General features: G+C 32.4%; 3 protein-coding genes across 4 annotated transcripts in view; 1 reads left to right on the top strand and 2 right to left on the bottom strand.

Annotated features, from left to right (window-relative positions):
- Positions 1-3,257, bottom strand: part of LOC148614779 (USP6 N-terminal-like protein) — a 28,239-nt gene extending 24,982 nt beyond the window's left edge. The window contains exon 1 of one of the 2 annotated variants that reach the window (XM_088589140.1): positions 3,140-3,257. The gene's annotated coding sequence lies outside the window, so the exon portion shown is untranslated. The remainder of the gene's footprint in view (positions 1-3,139) is intronic. The other variant, XM_088589141.1, reaches the window with a different exon arrangement.
- A 2,237-nt stretch (positions 3,258-5,494) lies between these two features.
- Positions 5,495-15,173, bottom strand: LOC148614778 (transmembrane protein 242-like). The gene is made up of 4 exons (XM_088589139.1): positions 15,072-15,173; positions 10,986-11,086; positions 10,191-10,325; positions 5,495-8,910 (listed from the first exon to the last, which is right to left on the bottom strand). Exons 1-4 carry the CDS (start codon positions 15,157-15,159, stop codon positions 8,782-8,784), a joined length of 453 nt encoding a protein of 150 aa, XP_088445265.1. The 5' UTR covers positions 15,160-15,173; the 3' UTR covers positions 5,495-8,781.
- Positions 15,174-18,644: 3,471 nt separating this feature from the next.
- Positions 18,645-19,490, top strand: LOC148614777 (protein CFDP2-like). The gene has a single exon (XM_088590470.1). It carries the CDS (start codon positions 18,645-18,647, stop codon positions 19,488-19,490), a length of 846 nt encoding a protein of 281 aa, XP_088446596.1.
- The last annotated feature ends 1,956 nt before the right edge of the window (positions 19,491-21,446 follow it).

Genomic DNA, 21,446 nt, shown 5'->3' with positions numbered 1-21,446 from the left:
TTTCATGTGCTGTACATCTGTCATTATTATTGACCAAATGTATTGTTTGTCATATCCATGTCTGGAGAAGATCCTTGTGAGTTGGAACAACTTGTGTTTGATCCAAATTTGATTATTAGCAAATAAGATATGTTTACACAAACTAATGACCTTTTATTATTCTTAAAATTTGCTAATAATGGAAACAACAACTACAATATCAATTCAATTGTTATAAAATTAAGATTTAAGAGCTGAAAAACAATTTTAATACATGTATTAATATGAAAAACTTTGAAAAAGTAAACCCCCAATAAACTTTCCATTTCCTGCATTCAGCAGAATTTTGTCTGGAGGTCCGATACATGAAAGGGCTCTAAAAACACATTTATTATTTACAACACTCTACCTTACAAGCATATATTGGGGATGTTTCATACTATTATAACATGAGTTTTAGTGATTTTAAAAGGGTAACGTATATGCTTTACTAATTATAAATATCATTAAATGTTAGAACACTGTAATATAGTAGATATTTAATTACATAACTTTTTCTAAGTTAATGAATGACACAACATATTGAATAATGATGGAGAATTAGTTATAAATGTAAATCAAAATTTCTATCGACCAGTAAATACAGACAGGAACTAGGTTAATTTTTTTAAGAAGACTGTAAGCAACCATGATACACAAATAAATGTACATGTACTGAAGCAACATTCTCAAATGTTTACAATATGTTCTGGAAAAAAATTTACAATCACCAGACTGTGATATGATACATCAATCTCTTTGTGATATTTGTCATCATTATGCAGCAGTTATGGCCCAATTCAAACTTTTCTATACTAAATTTAACAGAATTGAGCATCAATCCAGCAATTCTGCTGCCCATCGAGTGACCTCTGTGTGTGTGTATATGAACATGCCTAATATTGTTCCAAAATATTAAAGGGAGAATAAAAGGGAAAATACACTTTTTAAACATTAACATATGAAATGGATGTTGGTTGAAGTTTACAAGTTACAGTAACACAACACTATGTATTCATGTATACAATAGGGTATGCAAGTCTCGTTCTAGTTTCATTTTCTTCACCGGAATTTCGGATGTAGAACTTATTGAAAACTGAAAACCAATCTGCATTTTATTGTTTACTTCCGGGTACTGGAAACGCTGTATAACATTGCAAAATCTATTTTATGCTTTATCTTGATACCAATATCATGTAGAGATAGATGTTTGTCATTTTTTATCGGTATTCTTTACACAAAAAGATGTTTTGTCCTTAACATTGAACTCAATGCTCGGTAAATGACAAATCTATATGCTATTGAATAGTAGACTAGGACCCATTTTCGGGAAATCATGGGGTCACATGACGAGACTTACATACCCTATTGTGGAACCGATATCAAAGTGTCACATCTGCTGTATACGGTATAAGGAAAGTAGAACAAAAACCAATTTAATGAAATTTTAAAATGCTAAGGAAAAATCAACTGGTGAAAATGTCTTCCTATAACTTTATTGTTATAAATTTGTTAATAAAATGCATGGAATCCCTGGATATTTCTCAAGTTGATAAAACAAGATCACCTACAAAATGTAGTCATGTTTTTGTAAACAATAAAAAACAAACTTTCATACATGTACCTGTTTCACAGATTCATGCAAATTAACACAAGCAAGTATCATATCTCAACTTAAAATTTGATGTTTTTAAATAAAAAAATCCTTCATGTGTAGCAGTAATTAAATTTGCTTGTAAGTCTTCAGCTCTTATTTGTAAGGTAACAAGTAAAATCAGCACCTGGTCATTTCGGCATCTACACATATAATCAAATCTGCATCTAGTCAAATTGGCAACAGTTTTTGGTTAATTCAGCACCTACTTTTAAAAATATTTTTTGCTATATATCTTAAAATAAATTTTCATTCTTAATAAAAATTTGAATTTTTTTTTAGACTAACAAATCATCTGAAATATGCACAAAAGAATAAAATGAAATGTAATTAATATTTATTCGCTGTTTTGATGTCTCCCCAACAAAAGAAATGATGATTAAAGGAAACATTAATTACCATTCATTAAATTAGAATACTTAAAAGACGTTTATTAACAACATTTAATAATTATTTTCTTTTTGTTGTAATATGAGAGCAGTAAGAAAGACAGAATGAAAGATAGTTGTATTGAATTAAATATGTATATGTATTTTAAATCATGATATCAAAATAATTTTCTTTTAAATATATGCCATCTTTATTTCATAGTGCATTATGACTTACAACTAATAGTACAACCAAAGTCACTCCCACAGGTTATACCAAAGTTGCTATCCCTTCTTAAGATAATTATAATACCAGAAGCTCTGAGGTCTTCCATTATTCCTGGTAAATTTGGTTTTATGGACCAAGAGGTTTCAGAGAAAAAGATAAAAATATTATTTCCCAATTGCTTCAATTTTCAGTCATTTTTACGTGTATTAACAAAATTGTTACATAGGTTTGTTACTTTTAATCAATCATTTAAGACCAATGAAAAACAGGTGATTTAACTAGCGTCAGGCTTTTCATTAGAGGCGGTACCAGGTACTTATACCCTTCTACACTGCTGAAAGATACCACCAGTATTTTAAAATTTCATACATCTTTATTAAGCAAAATGATGAAAAATACCTCCTACAAAACCTAAGGTACCTGCATTGCAAAAAAATTAATGAAACGCCTCAGCATAGGTGCAGATTTAACCAGGTGCCAAAGTGACTATATCTGGTGCCAATTTAACCAGGTACCAAAGTGATTAGATTTTATTTGAAATTGTAAATCACAGATGGAAGACCAATCATTGCAGAAGTAGTTAGCCATCTATAGTTAGCCTGTTAGGACAGTAAAGAAAAACAATTATCATTTTTATACTCATATAAAACATGCACGTAAAAGGTTCTTCACACAGAAAGGGGCATAATTATGATATCCTATAAAAAGAAACTTGTATCCACTTAATGATAGCATCAAATTTTAGCTTCTTCAGAAGCAGGTCGCAAAGAAATATTGACCCTTTGACACGCATCTGTAATTGAGAAAACAGCCATTAAGTATGTCACGGTAACTGTCAGAACTTACAGTATAATAAGTTATTCAACCTACATTTATCACTGAGTTCTTTTTCAGTTCCTAGATTGCTGAACTGGCTTGCGAGATGAGTTTATATTTCATTGAAAATGACACTGGTAAAACAGGAAACACCTAAAGTCACGTGATATTTTGAACCGCTTGCAACATTTGCAAAATTTTTGCTGCTTCAATTTTTGTACAAATTAAAAAAAAACAGTTTAAACGTAACAACACTGTGTGATTCAGATTTCAGTTTCAATTTTGTTATTTCGGTATTTACACGAAGCCCTATAACACATTAACAAGCTTTGATAAGGTAATAATCAAAGTGCTGAATTACTGAGTCAAAGATGGTCAATATTAAAGTTCACAGAAAATGTATAATCATTTTTGTTACTGCACACTTTGGAACGTCAAATCAGGAACTCAAAAAATTGCTCTTCCCTTCAAATAGCAGCACTCTTAAACACATTTAAAGAGAGGTCCAAATGATTGTATTGCACAATAAATAAATTACTGTGTGCATCCAATACATCATATTGTCGCACCTGTTGAATTGTATCTTAAAAAAAAAAATTATTCATTCAAAGTTGGACTCATCATTTCAAGAGAGATGTACTTGATTTTAAATTTATTTGAAGCGAGCTGAAATCATGAAGATATTAAACTCAGAAGAATAGAGTGCAATTCATACCTGCTAATGTGGGAGATACCTTCCCCCATCCATATTGACACTTGCTCGTGAGGGAGATTTTAACATAAAAGCAATTTTTATGTAAAAATTCAGTTAATAAGTATTTCTCACAGAAAATTTTGTAATTTTAACCAAAGACCTCCCACAAATCTTACATTTAAATTATGTGGGATATTCTAAATGTGTCACTGATTTAGTAGGAGTCATCCCCTGATGTGGGAGGGTTAATAGGTATGAAAATTTGGATCACATTATTTTCCATTTTGAGCGTGCAATTTTATTTGTGTAATTTCCTTTGACTTATGACAAACAAGAATATGGAACAACTCAACTATTTGGGTCTTTTTACTGCAAACCTTTTTAACATAGGAAAGTAGCATTATTCAAGTATGTAATTATATTATTCCACTGTATTTTCTATTTGTCACTAAATATGCATGTTTGTAATGATTTTTCCTCCGAGCTAGCCTATTAACTCCGATATTGACATTTGCTTTCTTTGTATTTCTGATTATGCCAATCATAACCTTGGTTCCCTTGATTACTCTTTCTATTTGATTGTATTGCATTTCATGAACCTATTGAAATAAACTATTCCTATCCTTATTAAAAATAAATAAAATCTATAGTATGGGCCAGTTTCAAATTTCCTGTGTAATGCACTACTGATAGCATATACTGCTGACAGAAAATGGCTAAGTCTCCTTGATTTGCATTTCAGTAGGTAAAAATTCATATTCGATATATCTTAAGCATATGGCTTAGTTCAACAGATAAAAAAAATCATATTTTATATTTGTCAAATTTATCAATAATAGGAGGTGCCTCATGCAACAATTTTAATTTTAAATATTTTTATTTAATTTTATCAGTTTGAATGCTGGAACAGATATGTGAATATCTGATGTTACAGCTAGTTGAAATAAACCAGTTCCAATTTCAGTACAAATCTAGCTAGGCAAGTGAGTAATTTTTTACACAGAAATCTTCCCTACATTTCACCAATGCTGTACCAAAAACTACCACAGAACACCTGTGATCTTTTGGATACTGTCTTTTTATTTTGAATAGCTGTCAATTATGATGACCTTAACCTCTAAATATGCCATCCACTATCATAATTGACTGCTATTCAAAATATATAGACAGTGTCTTGTATTGAAATTGGAACTGGTCTATTTCAACTAGCTGTAATTAAACCAAAAACAATGCAGTCAGACTACATAATATAGTTAGGTCATTTCAAGTAATTTGTAGATTTTTGTGATGGTCAGTTGAAATCTATAGATATTTAAATGATTTAGTGTCACATGATTCGGAAATACCTGAAAATTTGTATAGCTCTTCCAATTCTTAAGCAAACAATAAAGAATAAAAATATATAAAATTCAATATACATTAAGCCTGATAGGAACATTTTATCATTTTCCTCTTACTCTTTAAATCTGAATGATTTTCCAATATCAGACCATACAAAATGTACAATTTATATACTGATTATGATAAGTTTTCAATACAAAAGTGTCAACTTAAATCCCCATACTCGAAAGGAATAACTGCACAGATTTAGTCCGAAATTTTTTTAGATTTATGATTAATTTGAACTATGCTTCAAATTTAAAGGCATTTTTAAGGCACCCACCAACACTACCAACATTTTGGCTATGATGGCTGCAACTAAACTGAAGACAAAATTATGGGTTCAAGTACTTTAATTCTTTGTTTTGTGAATTAATTCATATAAAGAGCATTGCAGCATGGTAATATTGCAGTGATCTGTTGCGGCAAGTGTGGACACACAATATTAATTTTTGACACACTTAAGCATAAGGACTTACATTTTGTGGTTCTACATTTGGTTTGGACACAATATAAAACAAAATTTGAAAATTAATTAAAAAAATTTCAAAATCAGAGTTGATTTCTTTTCTTTTCCTTTGACCCCTTATAACTTGAAAAGGGTAAGAAATATCTGAAATCTGATTGAAAGATGCAGACAGGGATTTTCATAAGAAATCCAATAAAACAGAATTATGAAATCAGAATAAAAATAAAAAGTTGATTTTTTAAGGTGTGGCCCTATAGACTCTCATAACTCAAAAACAGTAAGAAATATCTAAATCTGATTGTACAATGCAGACAGAAATTTCATGAAGAATCCAACAAAATCAGACCAAAAATAAAGAAGTAGATTTTTTTGGGGTGTGGCCCAATTTTGTACCACTTTAAGTCCAAAAAGTTTTTCAAAAGAAACAGACTGACACCATGAAATTTGGATCAACAGTAAGCTTTTCTGTCAATTCTAATGATAACACCTATTTTCCCTTTTTTAGTCCCTGATTTTCAAAAGGGGTGGGGCAAAAACCTCCAAAAACTATAGGGCCCTACACCACTTCACTAGGAACAATGTCTTCAAATTTTAAAAGTTTGGATAAGAGTAATCAAGGGAACCAAGATTCTAGTGGAAATAAAAAAAATTGTAATCCAGGGACAAAGACCAGACATGGAAAACAGACGAACACAACTAAGAATATAATGTAACTAAAATAATACATACAAAGTAACAAAAGTAAATGAGCATCTCAGACTCCCCTAAAAACCGGGAGCATGGACAAGGTGCACTGGTAGGGTCAGCCTCCTCTGCTTTTCTAGAATCACCTGCGGAGTTGCTGATAAAAAGTCCAGGGTAGACGAAAGAGAAAAGGTAAACTATGACACATTGACAAGCTTTCCTGAAGTTTTTGTACTTAAACCAAAGTTGATGGACACCAATCAGTACCACAACATGATGATACCATTATACAACCAAAAAATGTTTGCAGTCATATAATAAAGGGATATTTCAGAATTTCCAATTTTCTCCCATTTCTTCTGTTTCAACATTTTTAAAATAAAATATTTCAAACAAGCTTTTATTTATAGTAATATATTTAAATCTGGTCTAAAAATGTAGGCAATTTTTTCCAAAATTTTGTAAAAAAGATAGAGGGAATTCTCTATATTTTGCAAAGTATTAAAATCTAGACAATATCATATCTTAACAAAATTTGTAAAAAGAACACTTATCCACCATTTGTTCATATTTTAAAATGAAAACTGGGGATCACAGAGCCTTTTCCCTTGAATTATGAAAAAAACTAAACTCCTTTTACATTTTTATTGAACATTCTCTTGCCAAATATTCTCTATTGGAAGAGACTTTTTAAAAATATTGTTTGTAATTTTACCATAAACAGTTCTACATAAAAAATATTCTTTTTAAACAATTCAAATATACTTCCGTATGAATTTGCAAGAAGGCAAAGCAGAGCTCCCTGTATAGGTTTTTTTTTTAAAAACCTAAAATTAACAGCAACTGGCAATGTCCATTGACAACCAACTGTAAGAAACATCCTTCCATATCACTGATAAAAACAATATATTTTAGATAATACTTTTTGACATACTAGAGCAATTTACTTTCTACTTGGAATGACCTTAAAGAGGTAGGCCTACAGTAAGGGACACAACTATTACAAGTCATAGAACTGTTTGTATTCAGCATTTTACATCAATCTCATGTAATAAGCATCAAAGTAACTTGGACTGATTTCATTCTGTTTCAAATGAAAGCTTGATAGGTTTTGGTGAAATAGAATATGATACAAACATATCACTGATTTCATGAGCTATGTCCCTTATCCTAGGTCTACCGCCTTAAATACAAATAGATATTTTTGTTCTATGCATATTATAGTACTCACACAACAATATTTAAAATTTATTAATTAAATATCACAGACAAAATACATCAACAAACAACCCAAAAAATAACATTGTAAATAATGTACTGAAAAACTAGCTGTCAATGTTTCCATTAGTTATACAAAAGTTTGAACGTTAATGATTGAAATGAATTAAAACTGTTTAATATCATATAGTTAGCAGAGATCAAATGTTCCCTTTGTAATTTATTTCTACAATTCACATTGTTAAACACATTTGATTAATTCACTCTCGGACTATCTTCATATAAAATGTCACAACATGAATATCATTCTTTCCATCCATAATTTAAAATTAGTTTTGAAAATAGCATTTAATAATGGAGAAAATTTATAAAATACATAGGATAATCAATTGGTTATTGTGAATAACCAAAATGTAATTGTACCCATAAACAGTGCTCTATTAAAATTATTATCATGTCAAATAAGTAATATATTTCCATATCCTAACGATAACCAATTCAGACAAATCATTCAAAACTATTTTATTCAAAACAATTTTCAACATGCAATAATTTCCAATTTTACAATTGTTTCTGTTCTCATAGCAAAATAACATGATCATGATATCACAATTCTTCAACTTTCATTCAAAGTTGGTGTAAAGGGGTACACCTTTATGCAATTTTTACATGCTTTATTTTTTAGGTCAACTTTGAACAATGTTCAAAATATCAATTTAATTCATGATAATCAATACCTAAGGTGAAAATACATTCTAATCTGATTTATAAACTAACATTATAAAAGATTAACATACTACATAGGCAAATATTTTTCATATGAAGTTCATGTTAATCGAGCTTCACGTGCAATTCATGTGAACTTCACATGAAATTAACATGATTTCTATGTGAAATTCACTTAACACGACTTTCATGTGAACAATTCACGTGATTTTCCTTGAAGGCTCATTTCACCTGAATTTCATGTGAACTTTATCACAAAGTTTATTTGCTCAATTCAGGTGAAAATCATGTGAAATTCGTGTGAAAATCATGTGAAATAATTTTGTCTGTGTAAAGGACAAAACCCTTTCACAGAGAGCAACTTTTCTCAGTTTTCTCAGCATTGCATAACACATACGCCATCAAACAGTCTAGATAATGACCTCAAACTACCAGTATGTAAATCAAGAATGGCTTGTCTGTTACCACAAGTTTACCTCCTAGAAGGAATTCACATGTATTTTAAATTTTTGTCTTCACACTCATTCAGCCTTTTCCACCAGCCAGAATGTAGTCCACAAGTTCCTTAACACTGCCAAATTCATTCCTACCAGTGGATTCTTTCTTTGGAAGTTGGGGTGACTTGTTTCTAAGTTTTTCTCCAAAATCTCTAATCTATAAATATAAACAAAATCAAAACAGAGGAGTTCTGAAATTCTATATTTGATTCTTTTTAAATGCTAAGTTTCTTTAAAATAAGTCATAGCAGAAAGTTAAAGTTACAAATGAGAAATAAATACAGGACCTCCTACACTTAAGGTGAAAATGCTATCACTAGACCATAGAGGCTGTTCCATCAAATAAAAGAATATGTCATCACTTGAGTGAATGACCATTGTTGTAACCCTTGACTATATTATCCTCATCCTAAGCATATGCATAGACTTGGTTTAAAAGCAATAATAAGATAGGTATGTAGATATATTCTAACAATGATAACACAAAGCCTAATATCCCCTGCTGACTGTGATCTTGACCTTTGACCATGAGTATGATAAGGGTTCCATCTATTACTTTGGACTAAATATGTATTGAATATGCTATTGGGAAACCTTTTACCTTTAAACTTGGCACTAGAGTGATAAAAAGAAGTATTAATCACAGAGGAAGAGAAAGAAAATTACTTTATCCCTTAACAATTACATGTAAGTCATCAAACGAAATGAATCTGACCTGCAATGGTCTTACTTCCAGGTCAAATGGCAATCCTTCTATGTAATACAAAAAAAAGCTAGATCTATACACTGTAAGTGCATAATCTGTGTGTGTGTTGATTGAAAGAAGTCAAATTAAAGCTAAGAATAAATAATACTTTAAAAGTACTGCAAAAGTGTATTTTCGGTCTATTTGAAATAACCTCAATGCCTATGGTGCACATTTGAAATAACCTCAATGCCTATAGTACACATTTGAAATAACCTCAATGCCTATGGTGCACATTTGAAATAACCTCAAAGCCTATGGTGCACATTTGAAAATAACCTACATATGAAAATAACTTGCTACACAGGTATTCAGTATGCGCCATGTGATTGAGGTCATTTCTTCATAGACCGAAAAAATATAAGTCTTTCCTGAAATAAAAGAGTTGATACAAATTTCAATATGAAAAGAAAATCTAAAGAGCAAGCATTATTTTTTTTTCAACTAATATTCAATTCTAACTAAGACTTGAAAGCTGTGAATTTACAAAAACAATAACAAATCAGTTTCCATGTCTTAAGCAACAAAACATTTGATAAAACTTAGATTTGAATATAAATTAACAGTGAAATGTAATTGACATAGGTATAACAAGGCTGTAGTGTAATATAATACATGTAATGTCTTCTGTACTTCTGTTTACCATTTAGTATTCATGTATTGTTAATCTACATGTACTTCTAAAACCTTACACTTTGTGCCCCGGAGAGTTTATAAGCAGCAAAAAACAGTAAACCAACACTAGACACAGAAATGGCAGTTCCTATCATCAAAGCTCTTGTCCCTAAAGCTGAACCCGATATGGCATCTTGACCTGCAGTAAATCCCTGGAAAAACAATATACTGTGACATAAGTTAGAGACAATTGACACGTGTAAAAAAAAATATGAATTCATTGCAGTTTATGATTTAATGACTATGACTTTAATCAATTTATTTTAGATCTACTGGTAATAACTTTGGTCTTTAGATTTTCCAATTTTTTTTCTCCAACTATATTATACAAATTTGATTTATAAAACATTGTTCACTGAACTTTATTTCAAGATAATTGAGTCTTAATGGTATTGAAGATTTTGTATAGTTTATATAGAAAATATTACTTAACATTGATTGTGAAATCTTGTTTTAATGGGACATTTTCAGATGGAATGTGGTAAATGGCACATGGCTACCTCTAGTCCCAATCACTGTATATGTGATTGACATATGTAATAATTAAGGAGTGACTTTTATATTTTTTCAGTCTACGAAGAAATAATCTCAATCATGCAGGTTATTTTCAAACACCACAGGCATTGAGATTATTTCAAATAAACCCAAAAAAAATGTAAGTCATTCCTTATAATTCAATTCTAGTATCAAATCATTTAAAAAGGTTGATGACATTACAGTCAAACTTCAAAATTTGGTCTATGAGATGATGGAATAACTTTTTATCCAATCAGAAAAAGTGTTACTTCTGAAATTAAATTATTAAACCTTACTTTCATGAAATAATCAGGATCTTTCTTTTTTGTCCTTGTTAGTGCAGCACTAAATCCACCAATCATAGAAACACTTGCAATTCCAGTGAAAAATAATATTTCTGTAAAAAAAAGAATACAATCTTTGGTGGAATGGCAGAACACCAACACAAATGACATAGCAAATTAAATTCAATTACAGAATTTCAAAATTATGAACTTGATCTGACATATTTTATTTGCACCACGAATTGGGGTTTGATTTGATACATATATGTAAAATATATCAAAGCCGCTTTATGTGATGTTTAACTAATACAAATGTACTTGTATCTGCACAAATTTTAAAACCCACTGGCAATAGTGTTGTGCTTCTCTGTGTCATAAGCTTTCATCTTAACAACTGTGTTATCTGAATTCAATAAATGTTTTTTTTATATGCAATTGGAAAATGTGCTATAAAAAGTCCAAATAAAACCTGTGCTGTGTTTGACAGCACTGAGAAAATTCAAATTTATAAGGTAACTGTTCTTGGACCTTATTACTTTGTCTTGTATATCAACCATCTGCTAGATAATGTAAAATCACCAACTTATTTGTTTACAGACACAAAAAAATCCATGAGAGATAAGACATAAAGGAGATAGGGATATTTTACAAAAATGATTATGATAAAATTGATTACTGGACCAACACCAATCCTGGCTACTTACTGCAATTCTCATCCTGAGAAATGCCATAACATGTAAATAAGCAGATGTTAGACAAAAGGTGAAGATAATAAAAGGATACCTAAGTGGAAAGAGTGAATAACCAGAACATGATCACATGTGCTAAAGAATGCCAAGATTTAACTAGTGTGCAAAACTCCTTCTGTGCCCTAATTACAGCTCCATTCAGAGTTAGAAATAGTAGCCTGCAAGCCAGCCCAAGACTGGCTATTTTTTGGCAGGGTTGGCTAATTTTAGCAAAAATTTATATAGCCATATTCAATGTAGTAAATATATTGAAAAATTGTATTCAGGACTGGCTGGAATTTGAATGAGTTTCCGACCCTAAAGCACCATTAAAACTCCAAGCATTCTCAGCATAAGGCATTACATAGATTCTCCTATTATTTATATAGATTTTCTCAATAATTCATTATTATTTTCAAATAAATTATAAATCTCGTGATTGGCAGATTGATATATTTAAAATCATCAGTTATATCAAAAAAAGAGAAAAGTGTTGTGAAGTTTTGGCAGGAAAGGGTCAGTGGGTAAAATTACCTGATAACTTCACATGTGATAAATTTATGAAAATTAATTAAACACTGGACATATTCACTGCTAATATCTATACACAATAAATAAACATTTTAATGTGCAATATGTAGGCAGAACTGAAGAAGGAAAGATTTGCAGTAATTGATGACACATGCTAGTAAAGTGAGCAATGCCTATTCAATTTTAACAATAATAAGACCTATAAAAATCTGGATGCAGACACATTCATCCCACTTTATAAATTATTTGTGAGATTACAACTTGACAATACCAATTCAATTTGGGCACTATACAAGAAAATTTAATTGACAAAATACAACAGACCCAAAAGAGACAGACAGAGCAAATATGAGGTCCATAAAATCTGACTGAAATCTACCAACAGTCATTTACAGGAGGATAAGAAGAGACATGGTAGAACTCTACAAGATAACCAAGAAAATATATGACCCTGAAATAGCAGCCAATGGCAGATTTTGGGAACACTTTTCATGTTAATTATTGAAAGAATGGCTGCAAACCAACAGAACTATAGCAAATGATAAGTAATATGACTTATTGTCACTAGCATTACATTTTGTATTATAGTTAGTATAAATAAAATGTTTTGTAAGGCACAGCTTGATACAAGTTTGGACACACCATTTAAACATGAAATAGGTTTGAATTTTTATTACAATTAGATATTTGACACAGAATAAGAATTTGACTAGAATCAAAGTGGTCACTTTGTGGTCCCTTATTCCTAATTCTAAATGGTTCCCGTCAAAACCTCAAAAATCAATTCCAACCTTCATTGAAGGGTATGGCACCATGTGGTACAATTTCAAAGCGATCCATTCCCTTTAATATTCAGATATTATACATCATAGGCATTAATGTACATGTATCGTGCATTCATCTGTTGATAGTCGTGAGTTCTTGATAGCAATGCACATAAGCAATATGACATAAAAAAAGAAATCGCATGTGTTGTCTATTCACAAAGAATTAACCTACTGAACACTTCCTTGCTTCTATTGGGCTTTGATTTGACTATATTGTGTATAAAGGTATTTGTAAGACCAATAAACTTTAGTACCCCATTATTTTACCTTTCTCTTAAACCCAAATAAGTTCATATTTTAAGCACCCACCTCTCCCAACACACAATTTGAATGTAAAAAAATTTTATAGAAAGTGGTAGGTCATATATTCAGCAGTCATGGGCAGTCGGGATATAAGCATGGCTATGTCAGAAAAAAAATTGTATGGTGCACAGTACTGGTCGTATCTTAATATTTCTTACTAGAAAACGTTAAAAACGTCATGACGTTATCAATGTTTTAAGAGATAAAGAAGAGTAATAATATGAAAAGCCTATTACATTTGGGTGAATTATAATACAAAAAACCTTGCATATCTTTGCTTCTATACTTGGAACAACATATCACAGCAAATTAAAAAATATAAGATGTGATTAAAATTTTTTAGCCATATCAAATTTAATCAATTGTAACATTCATTTGAAGTAATATATGGACCCTGAAAATATGAAATATCGATGAAAATGTATTGAATTATTTATTTTTTTTACTTTCACTTTATGTCCCTCATGCCCTCCATACAAATCCATACATATCCCTATCATGAACTGATGCATAGTACCCATAGTAAAGTCATTAATAGGTCACCTAACTAAAATGTGTTTTTCTCTCAATGTAAGCATGCAATCTCGCCAATCTTCTGGGAAAATAAAAACAAAAATCAGTTAATATAATGACTGTAAAATTGTAACAATTTAATAAGTAGTTCAACAAACAGGTAAACAACATTGCTATGCTATCAAGAACCGATGACACCAGGATAGCCTAAAATCATATCAACTTGAAGGTTTGCCTTATCATATGAGACCCAAGACCTACAATTCTAGTTTCTACTAAACATTTTGAATTTGAATTGAGTTGGGCGCTGGATTTATATTAATATAATTCAAATCTTTAAGGAAATCTGACATTTTATTCCACCCAAAATCTGTATTTACACTTGTGCCGGTTGTGGATGCTATTTTTTATTGCCTGTGCCAGGCTGTGGAGTGTGGCTGCGAGTACTGAAAAAAGAATATTTTTCCTTAGTTTTCAGACTGAACTCTGAACTCTTTCAGTTGAAAGTATAATGATAATCACTATGTAAATTTAGGCAGTTTCTCTGATGTCACGTGGAGGTTACAGACCACCAATTCAACCAATGAGCATTTGGAACGTACGCAAAAATAGTCCTACGCAGAAATTACCCCTGTTCCTCATAGTGCTGTGAAAAAAGTTCTCATCTTATTTAAAAAATTTAAACAATTTCTGAAAGGAAAAACATTTCTGTACATTTTATAGGTGCATTTTGCTTCTTGTGATGTGAAGCCTAATCTCCATAATGATTTTTAAATATACCCCTATCTTGTGAAAACACTGGGATTTCGCATGCTATTTATAGATCCTTCACTTCCAGTGACCAGTACTGCACTGCAAGTCTGCTAACCCCACATGCCATTCTGAGGATTATGAGCTGACATATGACTTTGTAGAATCATGCTGATATATAGTCCTCTGCAGGTTAAAGTTAAGGTAAAGTCCAGAGAAGCAATTGAATATTGTGAAATTAGCATAGAAGCCTATGGGAAGTGGAATTAGTGGTTTCTAGCCTATAGTGAACCTGTTCAAGAAAGCATTCCTGTAACTATTTAAAGAATGGTTATCTCCCTTTGTCATTTCTGCACAACTCTTTTAATTTTCTCTAATATAAGAGGTTATAAAGACAAAGTGCTCGACTTTTATAATTGTTTTTCAAGTTTGTATAAAAAGACAACCTTTGAATTTACTGTCAGATTTATCTTGGGTCAATGATTTGCTTTTTCCTTTCGATTCAAGTTCGTTTTCCGTCAAGGGCGCAGCCATCTTGGAAAAGGGTCTCACTAATATGCAACAAAAAGTGATAAGAAGAGACACAATGCTTAGAATAAAGGTTAATGAACAAGAAGAATAAATAGCGAAAAATATCATTTAATTTCGAGAAAGCAAAATATTATTTTTGAAACTTTAAAAGATAGAACTTCTGGATTTTATTATTCTTTGTTAAAATGTTAAACATACGTTTAAAGCCAGAAAACTAAATAGAATAGTTTTATATTTTTAGTAGCTTGTCATTTCAGTGTCTGTGGCAATAGATATCTGAACTAAAAAGAGTATAAAAGAGAGAAAACAAGGGAAATATTAACAGGGTGAAGTTCAAGTTTCTTGCTGTGATCATCCTATGTCAAATGATTTGACTGTTTGATGAACAATTGAACTGATTTTAAAAAAAAATGTACGAGTACATGTTTGACTTGGTCAATTGAAGTTCTTTTGGATAGATATCTTGAACATAGTTTTCGAAGTTGTTATTATTTACGGTCAAGATATCTATAGCTCTAACATGTCATGTTTAAAAGGATCGTTAAAGAGTTTAGTCATGGACTGCGTTTCGTAACACTAGAGAAACAATTCGATTGTGAAAGGGGCACACTTAGTACCAATTGGAATACCAATAACATGTCTGTGTAGAATACAAATATTGTCATTAAAAAAATCAAAGAATTAATTATATCTGAATATGTCCAATTATATTTTTTTCTCGTCTTAATACTGGAAAATGCATTGTAGTCAATAACAAGAAATGAATTGGGAACCAATATTTCCGTCCGATTTGTGTGCGCTAAATTGATTAAACATTTATATTTTTGTCAGTTTCTGGGCCCATTCATTGAAAATATAGCAAAGAAATGCTTAATACCACTATTTAATAAAAAAAAAAAAAAGTTGTGGTACTAGAAGTAACAGGAAAATTCGAATCTAATCGGACGGAGGTTTAGTTTAATTTTTTAATTAGATATATATATATATATATATATATATATATACATATATATATATATATATATATATATATATATATATATATATATTCAAATAGAGACTTCAATAATAACACGTTTAGTTCGTTAGATAGATCCTCGTGTCTTTTGTAAAAATAGTTCTAGATTAATTAGCGGATTTCCCGCTAACCACGTGAGACCATTCATTAATTTCCCGCTAACCAAGTAAGACCATTCATTAATTTCCCGCTAACCACGTAAAGACCATTCATTAATTTCTGCCTTAGATAAGAGACGACATTCGAAAAAAACCGTGGTATTGAGTTTCTATTCTGAATCCATATCTACAAGTTGGATTACATACAAAGTTTACTTCACGAAGGTCATAATTTAAAAAATGATGCTCCGCCTCTCATTTGTGTTAGAACAATATTTAGTCGTCTAGGTCCAAAAACATAGTATTTTGGGATATTGGTTCTTACTTACGCTTTAGTTTGCTTTTGAATTTTGATAACGAATCCCAATCTCTTAAAGCTTGTTGATTGATCTAGTTTATTCCAATGTCCTATCGTGGAGGTAATAAAGGATTCTTCTGCTATAGAAAGTCTACAGAAGGGTAGTATTATATTATATTTAATATATATAACCATTTCTTATGGGATACTCAGTAGTACTTTTCATTGTTTGAGGAAGTAAATTACACAGATAAGGAGGTACAATTTGGGCTGTTAACAGGGGCGGATCCAGGATTTTATGAAGGGGTGTCGTAATTACGAGAATCAGCACAAAAGGAAAATCAGAATATGACATGTTTAATGAATGAATATGCTTCAAGTTGTATATTTTCCAACTTATTCCAATAAACTACACCACAGTTGTCCAACACTTCACGTGCATATTCTAAGATTGGCCGTGCATAAACTATGTAAAATTTTTTGCTAAAGTATTCCTACAAATTTTATATTTAAGCTTTCGCATCACGTTGGTATGTTTCATGGCACTTTTTTATGATATTGTCAATGTGAGTATTCCTTTTGCCTTTTTGACTAAATGTACACCTAAGTGTTTATGAGAGTCAACAACAGGAATAGCTTGATTATTGAAGTTAATGTTAATATTAGGTATAGTCATGTTCGAAATCATTAGGACTCTTCTTGTCCGGATTAAACGTCGTCAACCACTTTATAGACCAGTCGTCTAGTTTAGCAAGATCACGACCTGTGACAGATTCAATAGGTACAAGATTGGATCCAGAAACTCCAAATGATGCATCATCTACAAAGTCTTGTCAATGAGTAATCAAGGGAACCAAGGCTATAGCGGTAATCAAAAAAATGTAATCCAGGGACAAAGACCAGACATGGAAAACAGACATACACAACAAAGAACATAAAGTAACTAAAATCATACATACAAAGTAACATAAGTAAATGAGCAACTCGGACTCCACTAAAAACTGGGAGCATGGACCAGGTGCACCGGTAGGGTAAGCGTCCTCTGCTTTTCTAGAAAAACCCGCCGAGTTGCTCATAAAAAGTCAATGAAATTAGTTTTTCAGAGACATGTATATCTTTGACAAAAATGATGAATGACAGCGGACCAAACACAAAGCCTTGTGAAACTCTAGCTGAGACACCGCAAATGGGGAGACATTGTATTTTTTATTACAACTCTTTGTTCCCATTTTTCAAGATAACTTTTAAACCATTTTAAAAGATCACCAGTTATGCCGTATGATTTAAATTTATGCAGTTAACCTTTGTGTCACACATTATCAAACGCTTTCGACAAGTCACAAAAAAAAACAAAACAAAAAAAAACAAAACGAAGCAGCATTTTATTTTTATATTTATTTATTTATTTATTATTATTATTTATTTTATTTTTTGGCTTATTTTCTAATACACCAAGAACAGAGTTGTAAAAGCTCTAATAATTGGTGTTCTATTGAATATCCCCGCTGACTAGCCTACTTGTAGGTGAAAAAGAAAGCCGAGTGCGGAAGTCTTTCTTGTCAGTACAAAGCCTCTACCAGTCTAAGACCTCTACAGTGCCTCCTCGCGACAGCACACGGTAACTAGGGTCTAGTATCCTAGGCTAAACTGTAGAGGATCTCGGCGTATCAAGGACCCTAGAGATGCAGTGTGTAGGCCCATCGGCGTGTGGATACGCCCTAGCACTCATCAACCTTGATCCAGCTATGGGTTAAATTGCATCACACTACTGCCTTGTAGAAGGCTTTGGACAGTCAAAGGCTATGGGAGAAAACCCAGACAGAATATCCGTAAAGATGGTACTCGTTAGCATGGTGATGCATCCATCTAAGGGAAGGACCCCCCTACAGAAAATCTACTGGTCCTCCAAGTTATGGGGGTTAAGCTTAGGGCTAACAACCCTAACTTCTAAAAAAGATATGTTACGGAAACAGCAACAAAGAAAAAATCTACAACTGTGGAGGAGAGCCCCCACCGCACCAACAGTGGAGCTTTAATGACTGTAGGTAGAAAAAGCCGAGAGGAGACTACCAACATGACTAGGGAGGCCCTCAACATGGTAAAAACCAATACAAACATCGGGTGTTGGAATGTGAGAACGATGTATGCAACAGGCAAGCTCGCACAGATAACAGCTGAGATGCAACGGTACAAACTACAAATTTTAGGTGTCAGTGAAAGTAGATGGACAGGATCAGGAAAGATAAAAACAACAACAGGCGAAACAGTACTATACTCAGGAAGAGAAGATGGGAAACATCAGGAGGGAGTAGCTATCATTCTAAAGAAAGGAGTAGACAGAACCCTGATGGAATGGAAACCAGTCAGCAACAGATTGATCATGGCTAGATTGAGAGGTAAACAGGTTAATATGACGCTACTTCAGTGCTATGCTCCAATAAATGATGCCAGCGATGAAGACAAAGATGCATTCTACGAGCAACTTCAACAAGAGTTAGATCAAACCCCACATCATGACACCAAAATAATCATGGGTGACCTGAATGCAAAAGTAGGCAATAACAACTTGAACTTTGAAAGAACTATGGGTACACATGGATGTGGTAGTATGAATGAAAATGGTGAAAGATTAACTGACTTCTGCAACATCAACAACTATGTCATTGGAGGCACACTATTCCCTCATAAGGATATCCACAAGTTAACGTGGTATTCACCAAACTTAAGAGACAGAAATCAAATTGACCACATCATGATAAATGGAATGTGGAGACGATCTTTGCTAGATGTAAGAGTCAAAAGAGGAGCTGATGTAGAAAGTGACCATCAACTTGTTACAGCAAATATCAGACTCAAGCTCAGAGCAGCTGGAAAGAAAGTTACAACCACTCGTTATGATACAGAAAAACTTAACATCTAGAAGGTAAAAAATGACTTTTCAATAACACTCAAGAATCGCTATGAAGCGTTAAATATCTTGGAAGATGTTGTGGATGATATTGATGAAAAATGGAACAAAATAACCGACATATATACAAAAACAAGCGAAGAGTGTTTAGGTTTGCGACAAAAGCAAAAACATAAGGACTGGATAACACCTGAAACTTGGAAAACAATAAATAATAGAAGAGAGATTAAAGTTAAAAGAGATAAGACCAAATCACCTCGGCAAAAAGAAAGACTCCAACAAGAATACAGCTCAATACAAAAAGAAGTTAAGAAACTAGTTCGAACAGACAAACGGAATTTTATGGAAGAGCTAGCAAATAATGCAGAAGAAGCAGCACAGAAAGGAGAACAGAGTAAATTATACAAAATTACAAGAACTACATGTGGGAAGAATAGATCATCTCCAAATTTACCTGTCAAAGACAAACAGGGTAACATATTTACCTCAGAAAGCGCTCAAGAAAAAAGGTGGACAGAACATTTTGAAGAGTTACTTAACAGGCCACCACCTTCTCAAGAACCGGAAATTAAAGATGCAGAAGTAGAGCTTGACATAGATATAGAACCACCAGAAATATCTGAAATCATAACAGCAATCAAAATCTGAAAAGTGGCAAAGCACCAGGTAGTGATAATCTCAATGCAGAACTCTTTAAAAACGATCCATACCTATCCGCAAAAATTCTCCATCCCATCTTCCAAGATATCTGGAATAAGACCAAAGTACCAGATGAGTGGAACAAAGGAACCATCATAAAATTACCAAAGAAAGGGTCATTAAATGATTGTAATAATTGGCGAGGTATTACTTTGATTTCTATCCCAAGTAAGATACTAGCCAAAGTTGCAATCAAAAGAATTGCAAGATCTGTAGATGAACTATTGAGAAAAGAACAAGCTGGATTTAGACCAGGTAGAGGCTGCATCGACCAAATTTTCACGCTACGCAATATTATTGAGCAGAGCACTGAATGGCAGAGACAACTCTATATTAACTTTATAGATTTTGAAAAAGCTTTTGATAGCATACATAGAGAAAGTTTATGGAAAATAACTAGATCATACGGAATACCACAACAACTTATAGACGTCATCAAAATTTTCTACACGAACTTCAGATGCAGAGTCGGAAACAACAGCGACATGTATTTCAATGTAAAAACTGGAGTCCGTCAAGGCTGTGTTATGTCATCAACACTTTTCATCATAGCCATTGATTGGGTGATGCGACAAACAACGAAAGATACACCAAGAGGCATCAGATGGAATACCTTCTCCATCTTGGAAGATCTAGACTTTGCCGATGACATAGCTTTGCTTTCTCACACCCACCAACACATACAAGAAAAGACCAAGAAACTTCAGAATTTTGCAGGACAAATTGGGCTAAACATCAACAAAAAGAAAACCGAGGTTATGATGTTGAATGTAAACACACCAACACCTATCAAACTGCACGAACAATGTCTACCTTTTACCAACAAATTCACATACCTCGGTAGTATAGTTACAACTGATGGAGGTGCGGAGAGCGACATCCACCTTAGACTCTCAAAAGCAAGAGGAACATTTAATAGCTTGCAACCTGTCTGGAGATCAGGACAGTACACTATCCGCACCAAACTAAAATTGTATAACAGTTGCGTCTTGCCTATCCTGCTTTATGGGTCAGAGTGCTGGAGGATAACAGAGTTAGACCAACACAAACTCTCAACCTTTCACACCAGGAGTCTGAGGAGGATCCTAAGAATATTTTGGCCTCTTAAGATCAGTAATCAGGACCTCCTTAATAGATGCCAACAAGAAGATATGGCCACCATCATTATGAAACGAAGATGGAAGTGGTTAGGACATGTCCTGCGAAAAGACCTAAAAGACAACACAAAAACAGCCCTATTCTGGACACCTGAGGGAAAACGCAGGAGAG

The sequence above is a fragment of the Perna viridis genome, chromosome 6 (genome assembly GCF_037379345.1).
Source record: "Perna viridis isolate PV_CMFRI_1.1 ecotype Kerala chromosome 6, ASM3737934v1, whole genome shotgun sequence".
Lineage (NCBI taxonomy): Eukaryota > Metazoa > Mollusca > Bivalvia > Mytilida > Mytilidae > Perna > Perna viridis.
The sequence above is the reverse complement of the archived record's forward strand: the minus strand, read 5'-3'. Positions and strand labels throughout refer to the sequence as shown.

Excerpts from the sequence above, each read along its gene's own strand:
- LOC148614778 (XM_088589139.1), bottom strand. The coding sequence starts at position 15,159 with ATGGCTGCGCCCTTGACGGAAAACGAACTTGAATCGAAAGGAAAAAGC. Across the intron at positions 11,087-15,071 it reads ATCTGACAGTAAATTCAAAG|AAATATTATTTTTCACTGGA; the intron begins GTTGTCTTTTTA and ends TTTTTTTTACAG. Across the intron at positions 10,326-10,985 it reads ATCCTGATTATTTCATGAAA|GGATTTACTGCAGGTCAAGA; the intron begins GTAAGGTTTAAT and ends TTGTTTTTCCAG.
- LOC148614777 (XM_088590470.1), top strand. The coding sequence starts at position 18,645 with ATGACTAGGGAGGCCCTCAACATGGTAAAAACCAATACAAACATCGGG.